Raw genomic sequence first — 22,820 nt, forward strand, 5'->3', positions numbered from 1 at the left:
TCATCTATGATGACAAAGAAGGCAGTAACTGCAGCAATTTGCATCGCCTTGGCAAAGTGTAGAAGCTCGGCAAATGGGTACCCCACGCGCTAACGCCTGCATCAGATCGTTTTCCAGCTACAAAGCGCGAGCATTACTGGAGCAGTCGTTAACGTGTGATGAGAAGTGGATCTTGTAGAGCAACCACAAGAGATGGTATCATTGGTTGTCGTACACGGACGGTGTATCGCACACCTCAGAGCCCGATATCCATCACCAGAAGGTGTTATTGCGTGTGTGGTGGACTACAGTTGGAATTGGTCACTGAGCTGTTCAGTCTGGCCAGACTGTTACCAGAATTGTCTACTGTGCCAGCTACAGTGGGCCCACGAAGTACTTGTGGAAGAAGAGACTGTGCTAACAAACAGCAAAGGCATTCTGTTTCTACAGAATAGTGCAAGGCTACTTCTAAGGTAACTTCTTACACATTCTCCAGACATTTGCCTCATTTTAAGCCTAGAAAATCCTCAGCAGAACCAACAGCTTACAGACAGAGAGGCTCTGAAAGTAGCACGGGAGAGCGTTCTCACCTTTGCAGAAAGCAGTAATAAGCTTCCTTCCCGGTGGAAAAGGTTGTCGCATGTGAGGGTGACTGTATTTTGATGAATAAATTGGTTTCTTTCTACATGCATTGCACATTTCCTTGTTGCCATAAAATACACCAGTGGAATGAGGATTTCATTCTAGCGTTCAACAAACTGCATAATGGTGTTCCTATCTGTTCTGTGTTTCCACCATGTCCACTATCAAATCAATACCATGCTGTAAATAAATACTGTGGAGGCAACATATAGTCACATTCTATGTAGTTGAACCTGCAATGCGACTTTTTTTTTTTTTTTTTTTTACACCTACCCTCAGTTGAATTCCATGTGTCCCCCAAGACCTTGCATGAGCTCCTATTTGTCCCCTCAACACACTGCCTAATCTTTTCATGCTCACATGTTTATTATACGAATTGTTGCTATTCTATACATACGTATTCACATTCTGGCCATATTTACAGACTTCAGACACCTAAATAACCATGGTAATGGCATTGAAAGTTGCAAAATTTGAGGGTTTGTACCTGTTCAGGCACCAGACATCCATCAAGACTTGTAAATATGTTCAGTAGCTTCCACTGGAATTGGCGATAGTTCGTAACACCCTTCCTGTGCAACTACAATGCCCGAGTCTTGTTTTATGTCTGGGCTTGCTTCACGAGTTAATGAAACACACAGCACAGAGCTATATATATCATCCTGGAAACCTCTGGCCGACACACAGCAACCGACCGGATTACTGGTGTGAGAGCCATTTCAACCAGAGGAGGTTCATTTCAAGAATCCATGCAAATCGAATTAGAAAGCACATTCTATGGTGCAATGCTTTTCAGTACTATTTCAACTGTGGAGTCTCTCATGCTAAAACCACTGGCTTAGCATGATCTCCTTCCCAAACTCTAGTGGGACACACACACTGTGTGTTCTACGTGTATACAACATGATCTCCTTCCCAAACTCTCCTTTCCACACACACTGTGCTCTACGTGTATACAATCCCAAAGTTCCACTTAATGTAGCCGTTTATTAAAATGAACTTATAACCATAAAAAAAAAAAAAAAACATTTATCACAGACAACATTACGTCACACCTGAACTCTTTCTAGGTAAAATGCACTTATGTTATCTCCGTAATTTAGTTCTTTCATTCAGTGTTAGCGGCCACAAAGCAGCTGTGGTTATGAGCGGAGTCACGTAATTTAGTGATATTTACATTTGTACAAGTGTTGTATAGTACACCATTTGACACCACCCCTGGACTTGACTGAATTCACAATTTGGCTCGTTGCGAGTTGCAAGCTCTCCGCAGAATTATGATCACAACCTTTAAAAGCGATCGTAAACAACTGTATCCTCTATGTCCTGCAGCAAGTGAAGCCTCCGCCGAAACTCAGTCAACTTCTGCCAGAGCCGCTAGCGAGTTATTCCATTAATAAATACTTCAGCTTTCCCTACTAGTACTTATTCTCTGCATTCACTTCACTCTCTCATTACTTCGTGGCAGTCCAAGCTTCCGTACTTTAAAACGCATCTATATTTAATATATATTAAACTTAATATCTTAAAATAATTTACAAACTTACAGTTACTGGCCACATGCAAAACTGCTTATGTGGCAGTACGTGAATCTATGTACAAGACACACAAATTTATGCTCGATGTCCCAGGTGGCGACACTTATTCCAGTGCGTGTGGTATCACCGAGAAGGGGAGTACCGGTGTCGTCGTCTCCAGCTGAATGGCTGTGCTCAAGCAGTCGACGGCGGACTCATAGTCGCCCGTATCTTGAAGTACCTTGCCCATGTTGAACCTGATACACATACATTGGGGTTGATTATGTATACTGAAGGCTGAATCGCATGGCATGAAAAACTATCCAAAAACTGCCCAAACTGAAATCGGGACCAAAGTCTTTTACGTGCGTCACCGCCTGCTACCTAACTGCAAGGCCGACGTTCAGCCGACGTTCAGATGAAGACCCCTGGCCTTTGGGCACATCGCCTTTGAACCATCCAGCTCAATGAGATAATCCCTGTGTTCACAGGTGTAGAAATTGCACACACAGCTACGGTCGACCCGATTGCTATGTCTTTGTTGTTATGGCTCTCCTTCCGGCTAAATAGCCATTGAATGCTTGCTACCTTTTCGGTTGGCATCACTTCCCATTTCGGAGGAGAAATCTGGCCCGGCCAGATCGGGCCGAACTCGGGCGCGGAATTCTGTTCTTCGAAAAATGTTCAGTCCTGAATTCGGACGCTTTTCGGGCCATGCGGTTCATGCTTGAATTCCGCTAAGACAGTTGCTGTGCAAAGTTTTGTCCCCAGATCCCTCAAGAATTACTTTACAAACAGGCCCTCCAAATAATTGCCAAAAGTAATTTCCAAAAAGTTATCATGCTTATAGTTACGAAGCATCTCACCATGACTGGTGGGACATTGGGTCAATGGCCACAGCGTCACGCAGTGTCTTCTCAGCCAATTGGCTACTGCCTAGGTAGTGGTACACCAAGCCCTAAAAAAAAATGCCACAGGTTTTGCATACTCATGTACCTAGACGAAGTATGGCTCGCATATCTGCGCAGCAGCAGAGAATGCAGTCTGGGCAGTCAGGAGTGCTGGAGATGGTGGACATCTCAAAAAGTTATTTTAACCTCCCAGAGATATGTCCCATTTCCCAGATAATAAACGATAATGACTTGCCAAATGTTGTAGGGCCTTAACGTGCAAAGGGTTGATAGACACGGCATTCTGGAAGCACTGTTTGGCCTCGTGATATTCTTGTCGCTTCTCGTGCAGGAGCCCTTTCTGTGAAAGCCACAAAGGTATTTAGGTCACTTACCAGCAACTGTCATTTGTACCACTAATGCTGCTCAGTTGTTAGGGCCCGGAATTTCAGGCATTTGCCTATAAAGGCCTATAAACGTCTAAATGAGACATTTTTGGGATGCCTGCCTTTTTTTTTTTATTGACTCTATTGAATCGTAGACGTTTTTAGCATTTTTAGATGCCATAACAGCCTTTTTTTAAGAGGCGAAAGTGCAAGTACACCTTTCAGGCTCACGCTGAGCGCTACATTTTGAGTTTCGTTTCTGCGTGTTTGCACCTTTTCTTTTTTTTTTTGCGTTTGGTTTCCTTCAATACCTTAGTATGCTAGAAGGGGTTACTGTATTTTAGATCAAAAGATTTGTGCTTTCTCGTCCTTTGAAGAACATCGAGGGCGGAGAACTAAAAGTATTATTCTATATAGCTTGGTCCTAGGCCGCCTCAACATTTACGGTGTGCCGTAGCCCTCAAGCGAGCACGTTTTCCTGCATGGAGCACTCTGAAACACTAACAAAGCCAAAGAGTGCCTAGTACTACATTAAAGCGCCTATTTCGCTGTTTTCGAGGGACTAAATGCCAGCCTATTTCCATCGTTTTCAGTGCCTAAATTTCCGGGCCCTAGTTATTAACACTGTGCGAACACTACCCACCACAACCATGAGCTGATGGGAGAGTGGATAGATATTTGTAGCCTCGAGAATGCAGGCCTCTGCTTCAGAAAGCTGATCCTGCTTGATGTACAGCTCAGCTATCAGAAGCCACACCTGCAGCTGCACCAGCCACAATGATTGCGGCCCCCTTCGGGCCTGCTGAGTAGAGTGCAAGGAGGACATTGCTTCGGAAAGAGCCTGCTCAACGCGTGATGCTGCGGCTACCGAGTGGCCTGTGGAAGATGAATGCAGTGGAGATTGCAGTGTAGCAGTAGTACTATAGATTATCTAAGCACAATATCCCAGGAGTCCTCGAGGAAAGGAGCTGGAAAAAAAAGTTTACCTGATTCACGATCGGAGAAGTCACATGATCGTACCATGAAGGAGCTCTTGTTGCAGCTCATCACTCTTTGCAATTTGCTTTCTGTAAAATTACTGCACCAAAAGACATACAGCATAAACAAGTTGACAGAATAGGCGACAGTAACATCGTAATAACATATAATAACAACAACATATCGTAACTGATGAATAGATTGGGCTCAGTCTCATCGAATTATAGACTTCCAAGTTTAAAAGAGAACATGCAAAAGTTGTCAACGTGCTTACTTCTTGAGCTCCTTTTCGTAAAATGATTTCCACTGCAAAAGCATCTGCTTGCTTGTGAGCAGAGCTTCCTCTGGTCCCAAGCAATAATCTTCTAAATGGGCTTTTGTGTACAGTAAGCTGCAAAATGGACGTAATGCGTATTGAATACACGACACAGGACGCTTAGGAACAGTTCCCAGTTAGCAACCGAGAAGTTTACGATTTTTGATTATGAAAATACTATAACAGTGCTGACCTTGTATGTAAATCGATGAATAATAATTATTATGCAAACTACTGGACACTGTGGGAAATTTACCATCATGCAAGGCCAACCACTCAAAACAATCACTCAATGCACTACATGAAACTAGTGTCTTGTTTCCCTTGTTTCTTTTACAGGTTCATACTTTGCTATCTGGCTCATAAACATGAAACATATTCAGAGACATGATTTGGCTAGAGGGTGCGAAATGGGGTCACAAAGAAAACCTAACAGCTTATTCTGGTCTTGCACATGAGAGAACTGATGTTCTGAGGCTGGAACAACATAGAAGGGACAATCACATACAAGGCCTCAAGTTGCCTAAGAAATTAACGATGAAAGATGAAAGTCACTGAAAAGGTTAGCCAGCTGTAGGACCCAAACCCACATCTTCTGGATTATCGGTCCAGGGCTCTACCAATTGAACTAAGCTAACATGCCTTCTCAGCGACTTTCAGGGTGCGTCATCTGAGGGGCAAACCAGTCACTCTCTCTCACTCATCCTCCTTTCACTCTTACATTTTTGCACACTCATACACACATTCATACGACAGGGATCGACGCAAGCGGCAAATGTTGAACATGAAAGAACTGGTCTGTCTATGTCAAACTTAAAATTCTTGGAAGCAACGGACTCTTCAAGGCATGGCGTAATGTTGGATCTACTCACTTGAGGTGATTGGGGTACGACTCGAGAGCTTCATTTATTAAATTGAGCGCTTCATTGTGCTGTTTCTGCGCTGACAGTAGGAGCACCAACAGATGGAGGGAGTGAATGTGCTCGGGATTCAAGTCGAGCGCCCGTTTGGCATGCGACACCGCACTGCTCAGCTACAAGGGGGAAAGAGTTACACGAGTCGGCTGGAAGAACGAGATGGGTGAGGGTATTGTTTCAACCTTACCTGTCGCACTTCTGCATAATGCAGGGCAAGATGGAATTCTGGGAGGTGGTAGTATGGGTCAGCAGCCTGGGATCTGTTTTTTTTAAAGATGACACATAGAGCTTCCTTAAAAGACACTTTCACGCCTTTCGACTCCATGAAATGGTTTCAGCGGTTCTCTACCCATTGCAGCTTGTGGGACCCCTATTCTGATGCAGCTGATACATAGAGCCTGAAGTTTTAGGGTTTTACCCGATTCTTCCCCAAATTTGCACCCCGAATTGAAGGTTGCCTCTTTAGGGTGAAACCCGATTTTTACCTGGCAAATTGCCCTCACTGGGATGTCTGTAGGAATGCATTAATTTACTTGTTTGGCAGAAAAATGCAGTTACATCACCATTTGTACCATACCACTACAGTTAGTTGAGTAACTGAGCCCGATTTCACCCCGAATTTAGCATACTAGAAGTTTTTTCACCCGAATTCGCATGAATTTAGTGCACATGTTTATTTACCCGATTTTTTCCCCCCGAATTTAGAAAAAAATATTTCCCGAAAACTTCAGGCTCTACTTATACATCAATGAATGACATATTTTGCTGTTCTTCATTTATTTCAAAATACATACTGGCAGCTCCCATTGCAGCTATAGCAGGGGTAGGAATAGCAGGTGTTCTATAAAATCTGCTTTTCCACCCTATGTCACTCAGTTTCTTTACTCTATTTATCTAATATATATATATATATATTCTCCCAAAATAAAACCAGATTTTTACCCCCATTTTCAAAAAACATAAAACCCCAAAAAACACAAAGGCCTAACCATATGCAATCACTGATAACAAGTACTCAAAAATATAACAGATTCAACTAGTATTCCTCACTTCATCATGACCACCCGGGATCAGAAATAATTGTTGAGATTCTGCTTAAATAAAGCATAAGAAGCTGAATTACATATGTCTAGCGGTATACTTTGTTTCACTTGTGTGTTGACAAAAGAAAAAAAAGAGAGAGAATTTTGAGACCTCCCTCGTGTATTTGAGTTCCCTTATTGAGTACAAATGGTGACTTCTAAGCATTTTTGGAATAATGGTGGATTCTACATAGTAAACAGTAAGAATTTTAACCTTCCTTTCTTCTATTGATTCCAATCTTCCCTACAACACAAACTACTTGGATTTCAAAAGCTTAGATTCAGTTTCTCTTTAACTGCGTGAACATCAATTTAGCATCAATCGAAAGCCAAGGAACTAACCTAAGAAAGCTCTGAAATGCTCTGGCCTTGTATTCTGAACGTTTTCCTTGTGGCCTCCGCTGCAATGCCGTAAGGGAGTAGCCGACACCCAGCACCAGGTGGCACTGGGCTAGGAGGTCCTGCGGATGCTGCTTTTCTCGCTCCAGTGCTTTTTCTGCATACTCAACACCCTCTTCTATGTGGCCCATGTTTTCCAAGCACACCTACGTAGCATTTGGGTCGTACAAACGGTTTACAAGTAGAGCACTGTGGCTTTAGGGTTAAACCTCGTAAAATCCGTTTTTACATCATACCTTCGCAGCAAGCAGGCACGGAAAGCTGTTGTTTGGTTGCAGACGCATGCACTCTTTCAGCATCAGGATGGCTCGGGAGTGCTGCAGGTTTATGAAACAGTTACAGATACTATGAACGCATTCCAGTCCAACAATTCAATGTGGTGAATGCAAGTAGTACATGCTCTGTATGATGCAGTGCGCACATGTCAAGAAAGCTAAAGAAACCTAAAATTACTTTAGTACAAAAATGACAAAACACAAAAGTGCTCCTAGAATTAACCAAAAATTCTCTTATCTCCAAAGCATAAGTACTACCCAGTTATTCCATCAAAACAAAATGTAAAACTGCTCTGAAGCATGAAAAAGCTATGATAAAGCTATGATAAAGCTATGAAATGAAAAAGCTATGATAAATCTATGATAAAGCTATGAAAAAAGCTATGAAAAAGCATGAAAAAGGTTCACCACCAAGGTGATGTTAATGATAATCAAGCACTATTTATGCAGAAGGTTGTGCCATGAGCACTTGTCTTTTTCATGCTTTCATTTATTCGCAGCTGCGTAACCCTTAGGAATAATGGTTTGTGTCGAATTTGTGGACTTTTACAACTGCCAGGAGCTCTAGATACACATCAGGGCTACTTGCCTTCCCTGACGACAGCAAGGATAATGAGAACTGCATCCATACGTGGTACTGCTCAAAAGCAAACTTCATGGCACGTTCGAACGACTGCAGAGGACAAAGTTAATATGATATAGGACAGCGCACAAAAAAGCCGATGTATACAGATCATCGGCGATTTGCCCAGCATACAAGCAAACTGAAGCCGTGTCTGTCCTTCCAATAGTAATTGAAACTCAAACAGAATATCAAGTACCTCGCAAAGGATGTGAAACTGCCCAAAGCGTGCAAGCGTGATGCAGAGCAGGTCGTACACGGCTGTCACATTGTTGTAGGAATGTACTCGTGCGTCCAAGAACTCTGGAGAACGGTCAAGCACGGCATTGCGGACTGCCTATAGGAGTGAAAAAAAAAAAATTTAACTACATCAGTACAACGAGGAAGGAAAGATATTTCATCCGAAGAAGAAGAAGTAGTTGATGCTCACCATTGCCTCACTGATAAACAGCAACAACAGAATTTCTTCGTATTCCGCTCTCGGCATGAATAATCTGCGCGGACAATGTTGGTATTGAAACAACGTTGACCAACCTCTCACCCTATCAGCATTGGCGGGAGGTTTGAACTGATTTAATTCATAACTAGAGCCTGAATGAAAGATGAAAGTCACTGAAAAGGTTAGCCAGCTGTAGGACTCGAACCCACATCTTCTGGATTGCCGGTCCAGGGCTCTACCAATTGAGGTAAGCTAACACGCCTTCTCAGCGACTTCCAGGGTGCGTCATCTGAAGGGACAAACCAGCCACTCTCTCTCAAGCTAGTGTGTATTGCTACAGATGTTTCAGTTAGGGCAATTTGCCGGGTAAAAATCGGGTTTCACCCTAAAGCGGCAACCTTGAATTCGGGGTGCAAATTCGGGGAAGAATCGGGTTAAACCCTAAAACTTCCAGGTTCTATTCATAACACATCCACACACTTCCACAAATTTTGGAAAGAACCTTGAGAAGGAGTTTGATGGTTTTGGTTTCTCAAAGAGGAAGTGATGTCATCGCATTATCTGACATCTATCTCCTTGGAACAGTGGAGGCATATCTCCAATCTGTTTCCTTGCCCAGGGATTATCCCAGTGCACCCTGACACCCCCCCTACAGAATTCTAACACCCACCCCGAGATTCTGCACAAATCCCTGTCCCCACACCAAGTTCGAAAATGGTCAGTAGACGTGTTGAAGAGATGGAAGGCACATCCTTGGAAAAGCAATGTTGCCGGATGGGTGGCAGATTGCGCACATTGTGAATTAATTTTGTGGTACTTCCACATGACACAGAAAAGCAATACTTTGGGAGAATACAATGTGAGACACATAGATTGCAATGACAGGAATTCAGCAGCACCATTGAAAACTCACGATTGGCCAGCATATTTTGTTGGTTTCCAGTGTTTTCCCTGCTTCTTCGTTTCAATACGGGGAGCAAAGTCACTGTAGATGCATTCCGCGAGGCCACGCAGCAGCACCTCCGCTAGCTGTCGGGACATCGTCTGAGACAACATTGCAATGATGAGTCATTTGGACACTGCTTTTGAGAAGAAATTAAATTATGCTGCTCGAAAGCTGCCGTAGTTTACTCTGTGCAATTATCTTTAGCAAACTTTTGCACAGACCAGCAGTTCATGAACAAAGAATACAAGTGTGTGTCGCTTCAAATAATGTAATTACAAGTGACGACAAGTACAAGACATGTACAGTGACTTACTTGCCGTAGTGATTGTGTGGAGCTGGTCTCTTCCGCACGTAACACACTCCTATACTGGTCAATAGCCTGTCGTAGTTTGCTGAAAAAGCATTTCAGTCACTTTCAGTAAAAAAAGGTGTTGGGGGTTCACCAAAAACTGCACGGAAGACACAAAACCTTGGGGAAATACACCACAATTTTGACTAAAGCGACTGGATATTTAGACTCATTTAGTTAAACTAAATAAATATCTTACGAGTCAATACAAAAAATAAATAAAGGGGGTGTATCATGAGAAGCCTCATATTTAGAATACCACGACTGTGAAATTCTTTTGTTCTTCATACACACCAAGTAACCCAAAAATTATAAGCTAAAATAATCCACTCAAGTACTGGATTAACTAGTAGATGAGGAACTGCTCAATCTCCACTGCCCACCCTCCCATTTGACTGCTATTGAAGAGTACCTAAAAGTTACGGGTGATAACTGAAACGAAACTTCAATTTGCTCACTTATTGTTCATCATAATAATGGGCGCCCTCTGAAGTACAGTCTCCAGGATGGTTCCAATGCGATATTCGGTGTTTGGAGGCAATGGTGAGGACGAGGTGGGTGCAGTGGCCACGGGAAGAACGCCCCCGATGGTGCCCTGAGCCTTTTCAACTTCCTGCAGATACTTGAGGGCAAGGTCACTGGCCAGTACAAAGTAGTGAATGACCTGCTCATCCCGATTGGCTGCTTTTGTCTTGCTTGTGGACTTAATGGGCTGCTTCTCCAGGCACAGTCCTAAAGAGAATATCCCATTCATGTGCCTGAGTGTTTGTGTCTGTATCAAATGTTTTTGCAGCATTAAAATATGTTGCATTAGTTTGTTCACTATAGTAGCACCTATTTCTGTTTCCATGCCTATACAACCTGTATACTTTTTATAATTATACCCACGGCATGCAAAATAAGGACTATTGTGGCTGCACACCAAGTTGCAGTCACAACAATATCAGTCTGCAAGATGAAAAACATTTGATTCTGACTGAATGAACCTAAAATTTCACAGAGTGCCTTCCCTTATTCCTATAACAAAAAATTTAAACTAGCAACAGTACCAATGCCACATGTAGTGCTGTTAAATGGTGACGTGGATTAGAGATATACAATATGTTTCAGAGTACACCACTACATGTTCACCAGCCATGAGTTGTGTCATTTAAATGAATGATTGAGTGAATGGTCCTAATGACAGATGTCTATGAGACAGATATCTTCTTTCTACCTTATCTCTATCATTTGAAAATGGGCTCATCACTAATTCACCTAGTTCTACGTTGACATTATGAAGTTTGTCGATGTTAATCTCCTTCTTACAATAAAGGCTGAAGTCCATAATCCTCACACCATATTCAAAATTGAACAGTATGGGTGCTCTTGCAGTTCATTCAGATTTTGACCTTGATGTTTTTTTCTTGCAGGGATTCCTTGCCAGTGCCCATCTGCCTTTTCTGTTTTCTCTTAACATCACTCCAATGGAGCTGTTTTAGGCACGATAACAGCTGACTTTTGGTTACACATTTTGACTTTGCATTCACTTTGCAAATTATAAGTTATTTCAGCAAAATTATGGTAGACAATGTTAAACACGATACAAAAACTATATAGGTTAAAATCGATAAAAACTGCAGTGCAGGGCGACACTTACAAGACAACACAGGACACAGCACCCTGTATGCTGTGTCATGTGTTGTCTTTTAAGTGTCGCCCTGCACTGGGGTTTTTATTGATATTTTAATCTCACACCGAACAGACCAATTTTTAACCCTCTTCAACTGTGTACGTATTCCCAATACAGACTCAACAAACAAGGCTAAAGAGTGTACCTTTGATCGCAAAGGATTCTGCCAGGATTTTAAGGATGCGGTTCGAAAGCATCTTCTCCTCCAAGCGGTCGATGCCTCCACTCTCCAAGTGCCCGAGCGCTTCCTCGTAAAAACCCTGGGCATAGAGAAGCTTGGCCAACAGGAAGTGGCTGTCGGTTGTAACGCCTGTCTGAAATACAAAGCAAGCAAACGGGGGGCACAGTTTACAAGCTGTACTGGTATAAACTTAAAGTAGCACAGAAGTCATTTTTAACACCCAGTTTTCTTCCTATAAAACTGTTAAGTAGGCCAGTAAGATGCACCATGCGAAGTAATTTACACCAAAGAGTCATACTTATCGCATAAATTGAATTTAAAGTATGCCGCAAAAAGGCCCAATACTGGACCAAGATTGGACCAACATTGGGCCAAGATGTTGTGCTGTGTGTGTTTATTCCTCCATGTCCCGTTTCTGCACTTTGCTAGCATGAACTTTCCAAGCTTTTAACAGCTACCCCAAGTTTGTACACTGTATTTCAACAAATTATAGTAATATCTAGTAGACCCTTAGCATAAAACATTCCTAGTTTAGTGAATGAGAGTTAAAGTTACATGAGGCTAGAAAAAAAAATCATAGTGACATTTCATAAAGCATCTCGGCTACCTTGGCACCATGCTCGGAAAAGCAGCTTTGAAGATAACGTTTCGCTTCTGTGAGCCCAGTCTTGGCTTTCTGCACATTGGCCTTGATGGGAGGGTGCTCTTCCAGGTACTGTTCCAATTTACTTTCTCCAATTAGAAAACTGGCCAGCACCTCTGAAAATACGAATTTTCAATTAAATACACAGTACATGTAACAATTCACGATGCAGCGCTCAGCCACTTCATCATCTAACAACACACGCATGATCCATTTTCTTTGTGCGTGAATGTGCGAACATGTTTGAGACACAAGACAGAATCGATAGATAGAGTATTGATGCGAGAATTTCTGGGTTTAGACATAGGGATGCATAGACAGTAAATTTAATCTATAAAGCTACAGAATAAATGCTTATTAAAAACTTCTGAAATTTTGCAGCATAGAAAGAAAAATGCTTCTGATCATTCAAATGCTCATGGAGATTCACAAAGATTGTGATTTGACTCTAAAAATATGAAAGTGTGCCAAATTTAAAACTTGGTCTCAAACAATGATGATTTGTGATGAACTGGACTACACACTAAAAAAAAAGTTACATTAAGTCAGTATCAACGTTGGTCAAGGATACGTCATGAATTATTGCAAGACAAGTTATTGCACGACAAGTTGCATTTTAGTCATGCCCTAATAAATCAGCTATAGTTTTCTTTCATGTTTGTTGTCTATGGCAAGGTTTATCTGGAAGCAGCCAAATCTTGTCTTATCAAATCACTATCTTATCTCCATACCAGCGTGGTGACCGGGAATTTGGAAGCACTCATGTGATGCAACAGAGCTCTTGTCCTAACATTGTCTTGTCATTAGCAGAAAGTTTCACCACCATTTTCTCTTCAGTGTGTGTCAGTACATTACCGAACTAGTTATCGTTCGGTAGTGCTAATTTTCGAGTTTTGAAATATACATATTTGATCAAAAGCAGAGTATCACTGTAGCAAGTCTCCTTGTTCTAATTAAATTTGTAAAAGTAATAAAACGTAATAATACGTAAAGTAATAAACGTTTTCCCAAGAGGCGCGGTATGCACGAAAATGCAAAACAACTTTACGGATTGAAAAATTTCAGCAATGAACAAACGGTTCAGGAAAGTTCGTGTCTATGTGCAATTGCAGGAACCGCGAAACTGCAGTTTGCTGATCCGCAGGTGGGTGAGATAGCATCTCAGCAATGCAGATACCTTGTTGCGGATAAATGTGTTTCAATTTCTACAGACCTGAGCCTGGTCCTGTACTTCTCTGCTGGAGCTGCTCTGCTAGCTCTTGTATTTTCCGCCAATTTGATTCGTCACGGCATTTAAAAATTTCATTTTCGAGCCTGTTCGTTCCTTTTGCTACTTTCCCGGCCATCTTGCGGTCTGCTCTCGCGCTCTCACCCCACTCTCTCCTGTCAACTGCGAGCCTACTGCAAAGTTGTTATAAAATTTGCATCTATGGTGTTACCTTTTATTTTATAAAACAGATATTATATTACTTCTGCGAGAGTTTACTACAATAGCTTTGTAGACATTAATTTTGTCTGTTTTTGCTGCTGAGTAGATCTGTGCACGTTGAGTGGAGAACCCCGTCGATAAATCGGCCTTTTTCACACAAATGGCGGCGTGAAGTGTGTCGCTGACTTCGTAAGTATCAAAGGTTGTTCTGTAAATGCTAGTTCTTCAGGTTAAATGCACACAAACATTTATTGTGGGCAGAACCACCATCTGTGTGCAACATTTGAGCGCTTTTAACCAAATGCTACCATGAAAAAGTGTATATTTTAGTAGAGCTGGCGATGCCTCGTGACACGCAAGAGGCATGGCATGGTTAACGTTATTTTATTGTCTCTGTGTCCACATAATCGATTTCGATTACCAATGGGATCAGTACTGAAGTTACCTTTTCGGTTTATTCAGCGCTATTAGAGTAATAAATGCTTTACTCTATTGTCATTCCATGCCATACCCCGCGTGCTGCGGCAATATTGGAATACCACTCATTCAGTTGTTACTTTTCCTTCTAAAAACCCGGATGTGGGGAACATGTCACAGGCATCCACTTGCTTACCTTTACTTACCGGAATTTTTTTCGCGACGCTTCCTCCTTGGGGTCAAAATTACGATTTTCCTTGGTGCTGCCAAGTATAGTTCCTCACAATATCGGACATGGAATTGAATTACATTACATTACATTACAATTGAATACATTAATGACTTTGCCGCTAGCGTTAATCGTAATCAAATTTAAAAGTGGGGGGAACAACAGAAGAGAAACCAGGTGAAAACATTACAATACACTGGTTCTCTACTGTCTTTCAGGGCACGTAACTTGGCAGCACCTTCGGAAACAGATTCATAACCGCCTTCGTGCGGGCAGACCCTAACTCGCCATGCCGCAGAACGAGCACATTGAGCTGCACCGCAAGCGGCATGGGTACCGGCTCGACCACCATGAGCGCCAGCGCAAACGCCTGGGCCGAAAGCCGCACGAGGATGCGCAGAAGGCCAAGAAACTCCGGGGTCTCAAGGCCAAGATGTACACCAAGCAACGCTACTCCGAGAAGGTGCAGATGAAGAAGACCCTGAAAATGCACGAGCAGAAGAAGACCAAGCAACGTGGCGAAGAAAAGGCGGCAGAGGGCGCCGTTCCGGTCTACCTCCTGGACCGCGAAAATCAAAGCCGAGCCAAAGTCCTATCCAACATGATCAAGCAGAAGCGAAAGGAGAAGGCGGGAAAGTGGGACGTGCCCATCCCCAAAGTCCGCGGACTCGGGGACTCCGAGACGTTCCGGGTGATCACGACTGGCAAGCGGAAGAAGAAATCGTGGAAGAGGCTGGTCACGAAGGTGACGTACGTCGGAGAAGGGTTCACGCGGAAACCCCCTAAGTTCGAGAGGTTCATCCGCCCCATGGGGCTGCGGTTCAAGAAAGCGCACGTGACCCATCCGGAGCTGAAGGCGACGTTCTGCCTGCCCATCATCGGGGTGAAGAAGAATCCAAACTCTCCGCTCTACACCCAGCTGGGGGTGATCACAAAGGGGACGGTGGTTGAGGTGAACGTCAGCGAGTTGGGACTGGTGACGCAGGGCGGAAAAGTGGTCTGGGGGAAGTACGCCCAGGTGACGAACAATCCGGAGAACGACGGTTGCATCAACGCTGTGCTCTTGGTTTGAGGGGCGAATTTTTGTTAATAAAGGATTTCTGGATTGCCAGCAAGTATATCTGGAGTGCTAGTTCATGATTTCTTTTTTTTAGTCTGAGTAATGTGTGGCTGCCATCAAATTTTTGGGGGGGGGGGTGGCAGACATTTAGAAGGTTGCTGTTTGTTCTGAAAGTATTGTTCTGGTTTTGTTTTTGCAGAGCCGACAGCATGCAGATATTCGTGAAGACCTTAACTGGCAAGACCATCACTCTTGAGGTATATGTCATGCCTGTTTGTTTTACGCTGCCTCCCTGTGTGATGAAACATGTACCACTCTTACACAAACAGTGGTGATAAAAGCAAACACCGAATCACTATGCACTATTCTGACCCAATGTGGCACTTTTCGCCAAATTGTTTTTGAGTGCGACCGCGTCTGATGGTTTTTTTTTTTACAAAATTGCAGGTCGAGCCCAGTGACACTATCGAAAATGTCAAGGCCAAGATCCAAGACAAGGAAGGTAGGTGCATTGATTCGGGAAGCACTGTCTCGTTTCTGTCCTTCTGACACGTATAAAATTTGCTACCAGCTTATTTTGTATTGACGCTATTGTCTCTTCAAATTGCCTCTTGCGTTCACAGGCATTCCACCCGACCAGCAGCGTCTGATCTTCGCCGGCAAGCAGCTGGAAGATGGACGTACGCTTTCGGACTACAACATCCAGAAAGAGTCCACCCTTCACCTCGTGCTGCGTCTCCGCGGAGGCGCCAAGAAGCGCAAGAAGAAGAATTACACCACTCCCAAGAAGAACAAGCACAAGAAGAAGAAGGTCAAGCTCTCTGTGCTCAAGTTCTACAAAGTAGGTGACATTGCTGCTTGGAGTTATGGTTCACATGAACGATTCAGTACCAAGGTGTTCCCGAAAGTTTGTGTTGCACGGGCAGCCTGAGAGGACCTCGAGCTCTGGAAATGATAGACAAGCGGAGCCCTTAGTAAGTTATCATTTTTTTCCAGGTGGACGAAAATGGCAAGATCACACGCCTGAGGAGAGAGTGCCCTAGTGAGGACTGTGGTGCTGGAGTCTTCATGGCTGCCCACTTCGACAGGCAGTACTGCGGAAAGTGCTGCCTCACCTACGTCTACAACAAACCTGAGGAGAAGTAGTGGACTCTAAATAAAACGCTGGTGTTACCTCAACTTTGTGACTAATTGTCTCCTCCGGCATGATTGGCGATGGGAATAGATGCATGATGAGGAAAATGTCCTGTCGAAGTTTGAAGCACAGCTGCTGCTGTCCTACTGACCCAGTCTGTGCAGGATCTGTTAGCACAATAATTTTATTTGGTCACGCGAGTGATTGGAAGCAGCTACAAAAAGTCACTTTTTGTGACTCTTGTGACCTGCTCCCATACAGTAGCAGCACGAACAAAGTTTTATGAAGTAACAAATTTTTAAAGGTGCATGCACATCGCTGTAACTGTTGTGGATTGGACAGCTGTATGTGCAAGAGAAAATAGTGCCTGTCATAAAGAGATGCTGCAGAGGGCAAAATTTGTTTTTTCCCTAAACCGTCTTGTTACCCAGGTCTAGTGTCTTGTCAACTGCTGCTCAAAGTTGAATACCTTTCACTCACTTCGGAGTTCAGGGCCGAACGCTGCTCGCTGAATCACGGCTTTCTTTCGATCCATGGTTCCAAGGGGACGTGGAACCGTTGCCACAAACATCAGCGGTTGCAATTTTCGCTGCAACTTGCAGCGAAAATTGCGTGTAGTCTGGCAACGCAAACAAGATGGCTGCGCCCAACGTTTCTGTCGTTTCCGCGGAAGTTTTCTCCGGTACTCATTCGTTGAAACGAATTGAAGTACCTATTGAATGTAGTGGAGATGCAAAGAAACACTTAAGTTCTTTGGTATCATCTGTAACGACTGCGCAGACCACCATAAACCAGTTCCTTACTGAACTTGTGGAATCGGATAAGACTACAGAAAAGAGTGCTGGCGATAAGGAGGAAGCGATAGGAGGTAAGTGACGGTACTGCGTGATCGTACGTAAGACTGTGAGGCTGAAACACAGTCGCGTATCCAGAGAGGGGTTCGGAGGTTCGAACACCCCCGAAACCGTACCTTCGGTAGCGCATTTGGGAGAGGGAAAACAAGTGTGAAATCCTCTCCTCATTATAAGTTCCCGTAGAACTCCACCAGAAATATTTTTCTGGCTACGCTACCACTGAAGCACACAACAGACGGGCACGACACAAGGCTCAAGATACATTTGAACATGAACAATTGAAATATGCCGGTCAAGCACACTAACCAATTGCGCTACGCTGGTATACGTACGTGCGTATGTACAACACAAATACGAGACAGCGTCATCTGGTGGGGAACCGGAGAAAAGGTCCCAGCAAAAAAGGTCCCCGGAGAAAACGTCCCCAGCAGAAAGGTCCCTGGAGAAAGCGTCCCCGGAGAAAAGGTCCCCTCGGGAGTCTCTCCCGTGGAGTTATACCTTATCGCTCGTAACTCGAATCAGTGATTATTAGAGCGCGAATTTTCACGTCATTTTTGTATTGTTGACATGGTCTTGTACTTGAACGCTTAAATCGAGATTCTGGTCCAAACCCATGGGACCGACTAGAAGAGTTCCGCAGAGATGTAGCAAGTGGTTGAAGAAGAAAGCGAGAGAGAGAAAAGAGCAGCAGAGTATTGTAACGACCACTACTTCGGCACCAAGGAACTCGACACTATGCATATTTTCATGATTTAGATTTAAACGCGCATTTTTAACTTTGGATTTTTTGAATTATTATTTTTAAACTGTTTACTTCAGCGTTCTCTCGGATCGTACGTATGTTCGCTTCTGGCTGTTAGCTCTATCCGCTGAACCAGATCCCAACGGCAGGACACTGCCACGTGAGGTGTGTTAGCCATTGCCACAAAGAGCATCATGAGTCATCCTGAAATTAGTGGACCAGCTTTGACATGCGTCATCCGAAACCTATGAGCAGTCCATGTTATCCAAGGCAGAATGTACATCTTTTTCCCGTGTTTGTATGAATATCGTGTCCCCCATTTCACTGAACGCTGTTTCATCGACGCCTGACCAAGGTTAGGTCAGCAGAGCCTTTTACGTATTTCACACGTTGGGGAGACTGACCATGGTTAAGTCAGGAGAGCCTTTTACGTATTTCATACGTCACCAAAAGAAAAAGCGGCGGCCACCGATTCTATGAAACGGCATTCGATGAATCGGCGTTGGGGACATTTTCTCCGGGGACCTTTTCGCTGGGGACATTTTCTCCGGGGGCGTTTTCTCCGGGGACCTTTTTTCCTACACCCCATCTGGTGAACATGATCGAATGTATCACTGTATCACTTTATAGTTTTGTGACTCATATTTTGTCTCTGGTGTCCAAGCGAGATAAAATGCGAAAGCAAACAAAAGGCGTCTAAGCATACTGAGAGCATTACTGACAATATTTTCATGCAGACGAAGACGACGACGATGACGACGACGAAGACGGCGAAGTACCAAAAAAGAAGCAGAAGTGCTCCTGACATGGCCATCAAGTTCTTCAATGTCATCGTGCTTTTGTAAATAAATGTCATCCATTTGAGTACAGCAGTTCCCCACTGTCCTCATAGTGCAGCACCAAATTTATCTAAATTTGTACGCTACATTATCGCTCCCACCTGTTCGTGATAGAATTAAATAAAACTTGTAAAGGCACGTAAAGTTGTACTTTCCGGCAGTAGCACATGGCACGCAACATCCCTCGTATGAAGAATCGCCTTCCTTTGTCGGCAATTAAGCGGCGATACTTGTAAAATAATAAGCTTTATTGGAAGGTTGAACCAGCAAAAAATAGGCCTTTCTTTGACCAGTTCTTGCATGTTGAAGTAGCAGTTATACAAACATCTTCTGGTAGCACTGTTTCTCCTTTTCTGCATAATCTTTCATGGCTTTTTGGCAGAGTTCCAAATAGTTGTTGATGGACGCATCTGTCAATGTAAGACAAGCTGTACGCACAATATGCACAACCTTCACATCATGCTGATCTAATCACGTAACTGTGCAATAGTCAGAGGCAGGGTTGCGGAGTTTCCACTCCGGGGGTTGGAATGATTCCGGAATCATTCCAGATTTATCAGAGCACGAAATAGAATTGGAATGGAATTGTGGAAACTGTCCTGGGAATGGAATGGGAATGGAATGGTCTGGGTGCCACATGGTCAAGGGCGATGGTTTGGTTTAGTTTTAAGAAAAAATAAAATGGAGATTTTGGCTTCACTAGTGTGAGGCCCACAATCCCACATCCCTTGCACCAGTTACTTTAGTGGCAAACGCCTGTAATGATGATGCCAATGAAGAGGAGGAGGAGGAAGAGGAGAGGAGGAGGGCGAAATAACCTTGTCTTTGTGCTTTTTCCGTGCTGGGTGATGTCAATCTCCTCTATAGCACTGCTGTTCTAGCTAGTGCGGTTACCGGTCCTAATTCTTTCATTGGTGGGAATTAAAGGAGCACAGAGGGCCATCCAAAAAATTTTCAGATTAAGACATCTGATGAAAGTGTGTGTGTCATTATACCGTATAGCGCGAAAGGTTTTGATGTGTGCAATTTGTTTCCCAGAAAAAAACTCACATAAACATAGCTCCGCGCGTTCACCCTTAACTCGCCACTCCAGCTATAACGAGGATGAGGAGGTATGATGGCACGTCACTGATGACGGCACAATGAGACTCGTTCTGGTTTGCCGGTCAGTGGGGGTCAGCGCCTTGTCTCTTTGCCGCCGTAAACCTCTTTTGCCAGTTTTCCCGGAGAATTGGGGATAGAAGGAGCGGCCGAAGCATTACCGAGCAAGAAGAAAGGCTTTATCAGAACCCCGAACAGCCGAGTAGCAGACGACAGCGGAGTAGCAGACAACATTTCTCTAGGCCAATCAGCTGCGTTCTCCTTATAGCGTCAGCGCGGGGTTCCAGGCAGATCACAGGCTGGTACTGCTCTTCACCACCGTTGCGCACGGTCGCTTTTTGCGGCGTATTTTAAATTCAATTTCTGAGATAATTATGACTCTGTGGTGTAAATTACTTCGCATGGTGCACCTTACTGGCCTACTTAACAGTTTTATAGGAAGAAAACTGGGTGTCAAAAATGACTTCTGTGCTACTTTAAAGGAATGGAATGGGGTTGCAGAGCCATTCCAGGAGTGGGAATTGACCATACCTTTTCATTCCGAAGAATTCAAAGGAAGGGAATTATCGCAAATCTTCATTCCGAAGAATTCAAAGGAATGGAATTATCACAAATCTCCATTCCTCAGAATGGAATTGGAATGGGTGATCCCATTCCGCAACCCTGTTCAGAAGGTAGTGTGGCAGTAAGTATTAAACTCGAGGGTTGGACCAATCGAGGCCTTGCTACTATTGGGCTAGATACCTGGCTTCCTAGTGTGCTTCTCGGCTTGCTGTAAGGTCCGAAGTGCGGTGTCAAAGTCGTTGAGGTTGTAGTATGCCACTCCTTTCCTGTACATGGCCTTGGCATTGTTCGGTGACAGTGCAAGTACGTTATCACAGTACGAGATCACGCGTCTCGCGTTGGCATCCTCGAGTTGTAGCAAGCACGCTGGAAGAGTTTCTCGAGTCGGTAAATCAAACACCATACTTCCACCAAATATTAATGAATCTATTTTACAGTGTGCCGACGTTCAACACGGATATAACTGCGTACCAAGCGGCAGAGCGCGGATGATTAGTGGTTAGAGGATTCCTTTCGAGGTACTCACCGGCCAGATTATTATAGCAGTCCATCTTAAGCTTATCTGACCGTTGTTGGAGCTCTGGAGGCAGTTTCTGTCGTGAGTCCGCCGATGTGACCAGTTGCATGAACTCCGGCCTGCTGTGTTCCTCGGCACCTCGAACGAACAGCAGGCACCTATGATATTTCCCCATGGCAGCTTTCACCTTTTTTTCTTTGAAGAGGGCATTGCCTTCCTGTTGATTTTTTTTTTTTTCATAAATGAAGGAGGTCATGTTCATTTTTCTTAGTACGTTTAACTACTAATAGATCACAAAAGTCGTGTGATCATATCCCTAACAAGTTGTTGTAAAACCCTTCGATATCACAACCTCAATTTTTTGCAAATAGTGAACAGGGGGGCGTATTCGTGGTCACGAGACCTTTCCAAATTCTGGATGCGAAAATTGTGCCTTAATTGGCTTACTTCTTGATATGCCCAGGACTGTCTGCAGCACATTTAATAAAAGCAACATTGTACATGCTTGGGCTGTAAAGCAGTTCAAATTCTTACCAGTAATGCTCACAACCAGCTGTCAAAACAGTCTGTGATTCCATCATAGTTTTCTGAGTGTCAAATCTTGCTTGACATTTTCACTGGTCTTTAACATTCGCAAAAATTTAGGGCTTCCAAACTTAAGTGCTTTAAAATACCTGAGGACTTGGAACAGCATTGCTACTTTATAATACCACAACAAGTCACTGTGAACTAAAACCAAGAACATATGGAGCTTCTGAAACTAACTGAAACTACTGGCACTATCAAAAAGGAACGTACGATGCAACTGTATGAACAAAAGGTTGTTTACCTCTTTGAACTCTTGCGCTCGCTCTAGCTTTTCAGTCACACTTAACTCTTTTTTTGGCTGCTCATTACTTTGTGGTTCGTCATGCTGTACTTCACTGATTGAATCTGCCTGGTCCATTGCTGTAGGATGGTAAGCACAGGATCATTTTTGGGAGCACTGCACACCTTGATTGCATTTAAAAAATATAGGATAGCACATCAGCAGACTCAAACTGTGCAGTTAGGGAACCCTTATCACGAAGTTATATCACAATTTTTTTCGAGATGCTAGTCATAAGCCGTCACGATATCTCTGATATCTCGCCCCCATGCTTCTGAGTAAGCCTGCTTCGGTGAATACTGACATCCTCAGCAAACAGGCAGCACACTCGTCTCGAGAAAGTTTACAATCTGCAGAAACTGAAAGTACGATGAAAGAAGAGAAAGAGAAAATGAGTTTCTCTCTTGAAAGTTCGAGGTGCGCAGGGGTGGGGGAGCCTTCATTTTTGCATTATTGTTGTTTCTATGAGACTGTATTGCCCGCAAAAAACAAAGAGGAACTGCAGAAAAATGTGCGCTAGTTTGCATGGCGTTAGCTCGGCAAGCTGCCATTCTGTATTTTTTTCGATGCAATCAAAATGTGAATGGTGTGAGTGAATGAGAGTGAATGACGTTGAACGTCGCCGCAGCCTTGTCAACATTAATGCTAGCAGGACGGGTATTGGAAGCATAAATACACGATCCAGTGATATCATAATGGTTCTTACTGTGCCTCAGCAAACTTTGAAGTAGAGAGCAGTAAAGAGTAGGAAGGAAACGCTTATTCTTCAATGCGGTAAATTCGTGCCTTTGCCTGCAGCCGCCATGTGTGAGAGATGAAAACGATCAAAGCG

General features: G+C 43.6%; 3 protein-coding genes and 1 long non-coding RNA gene across 4 annotated transcripts; 2 read left to right on the forward strand and 2 right to left on the reverse strand.

The window, feature by feature from the left end:
* Positions 1-1,736: 1,736 nt before the first annotated feature.
* On the reverse strand, positions 1,737-13,610 carry LOC135401546 (tetratricopeptide repeat protein 7B-like). The gene is made up of 19 exons (XM_064634012.1): positions 13,447-13,610; positions 12,198-12,349; positions 11,555-11,723; positions 10,196-10,469; positions 9,702-9,780; positions 9,356-9,486; positions 8,434-8,497; positions 8,203-8,340; positions 7,971-8,054; positions 7,343-7,423; positions 7,050-7,252; positions 5,813-5,885; positions 5,581-5,741; positions 4,667-4,783; positions 4,401-4,492; positions 4,058-4,290; positions 3,285-3,389; positions 3,005-3,096; positions 1,737-2,395 (listed from the first exon to the last, which is right to left on the reverse strand). Exons 1-19 carry the CDS (start codon positions 13,577-13,579, stop codon positions 2,263-2,265), a joined length of 2,514 nt encoding a protein of 837 aa, XP_064490082.1. The 5' UTR covers positions 13,580-13,610; the 3' UTR covers positions 1,737-2,262.
* Positions 13,611-13,757: 147 nt separating this feature from the next.
* LOC135401548 (ribosome biogenesis protein NSA2 homolog) lies at positions 13,758-16,547 on the forward strand. The gene is made up of 6 exons (XM_064634015.1): positions 13,758-13,851; positions 14,527-15,374; positions 15,512-15,625; positions 15,816-15,870; positions 15,992-16,209; positions 16,365-16,547. The coding sequence occupies exons 2-6, from the start codon at positions 14,598-14,600 to the stop codon at positions 16,512-16,514; spliced, it is 1,314 nt and encodes a 437-aa protein (XP_064490085.1). The 5' UTR covers positions 13,758-13,851; positions 14,527-14,597; the 3' UTR covers positions 16,515-16,547.
* Positions 16,548-17,029: 482 nt separating this feature from the next.
* On the forward strand, positions 17,030-18,968 carry LOC135401552 (uncharacterized). The gene is made up of 2 exons (XR_010424842.1): positions 17,030-17,371; positions 18,837-18,968. It is a non-coding gene; the product is annotated as an uncharacterized LOC135401552 (long non-coding RNA).
* A 202-nt stretch (positions 18,969-19,170) lies between these two features.
* Positions 19,171-22,817, reverse strand: LOC135401551 (tetratricopeptide repeat protein 9C-like). The gene is made up of 5 exons (XM_064634018.1): positions 22,695-22,817; positions 21,950-22,068; positions 21,130-21,337; positions 20,784-20,969; positions 19,171-19,348 (listed from the first exon to the last, which is right to left on the reverse strand). The coding sequence occupies exons 2-5, from the start codon at positions 22,064-22,066 to the stop codon at positions 19,254-19,256; spliced, it is 606 nt and encodes a 201-aa protein (XP_064490088.1). The 5' UTR covers positions 22,067-22,068; positions 22,695-22,817; the 3' UTR covers positions 19,171-19,253.
* Between the last annotated feature and the right edge of the window lie 3 nt (positions 22,818-22,820).

Source organism: Ornithodoros turicata, chromosome 7, assembly GCF_037126465.1.
Source record: "Ornithodoros turicata isolate Travis chromosome 7, ASM3712646v1, whole genome shotgun sequence".
In the NCBI taxonomy this organism is placed as follows: Eukaryota; Metazoa; Arthropoda; class Arachnida; order Ixodida; family Argasidae; genus Ornithodoros; species Ornithodoros turicata.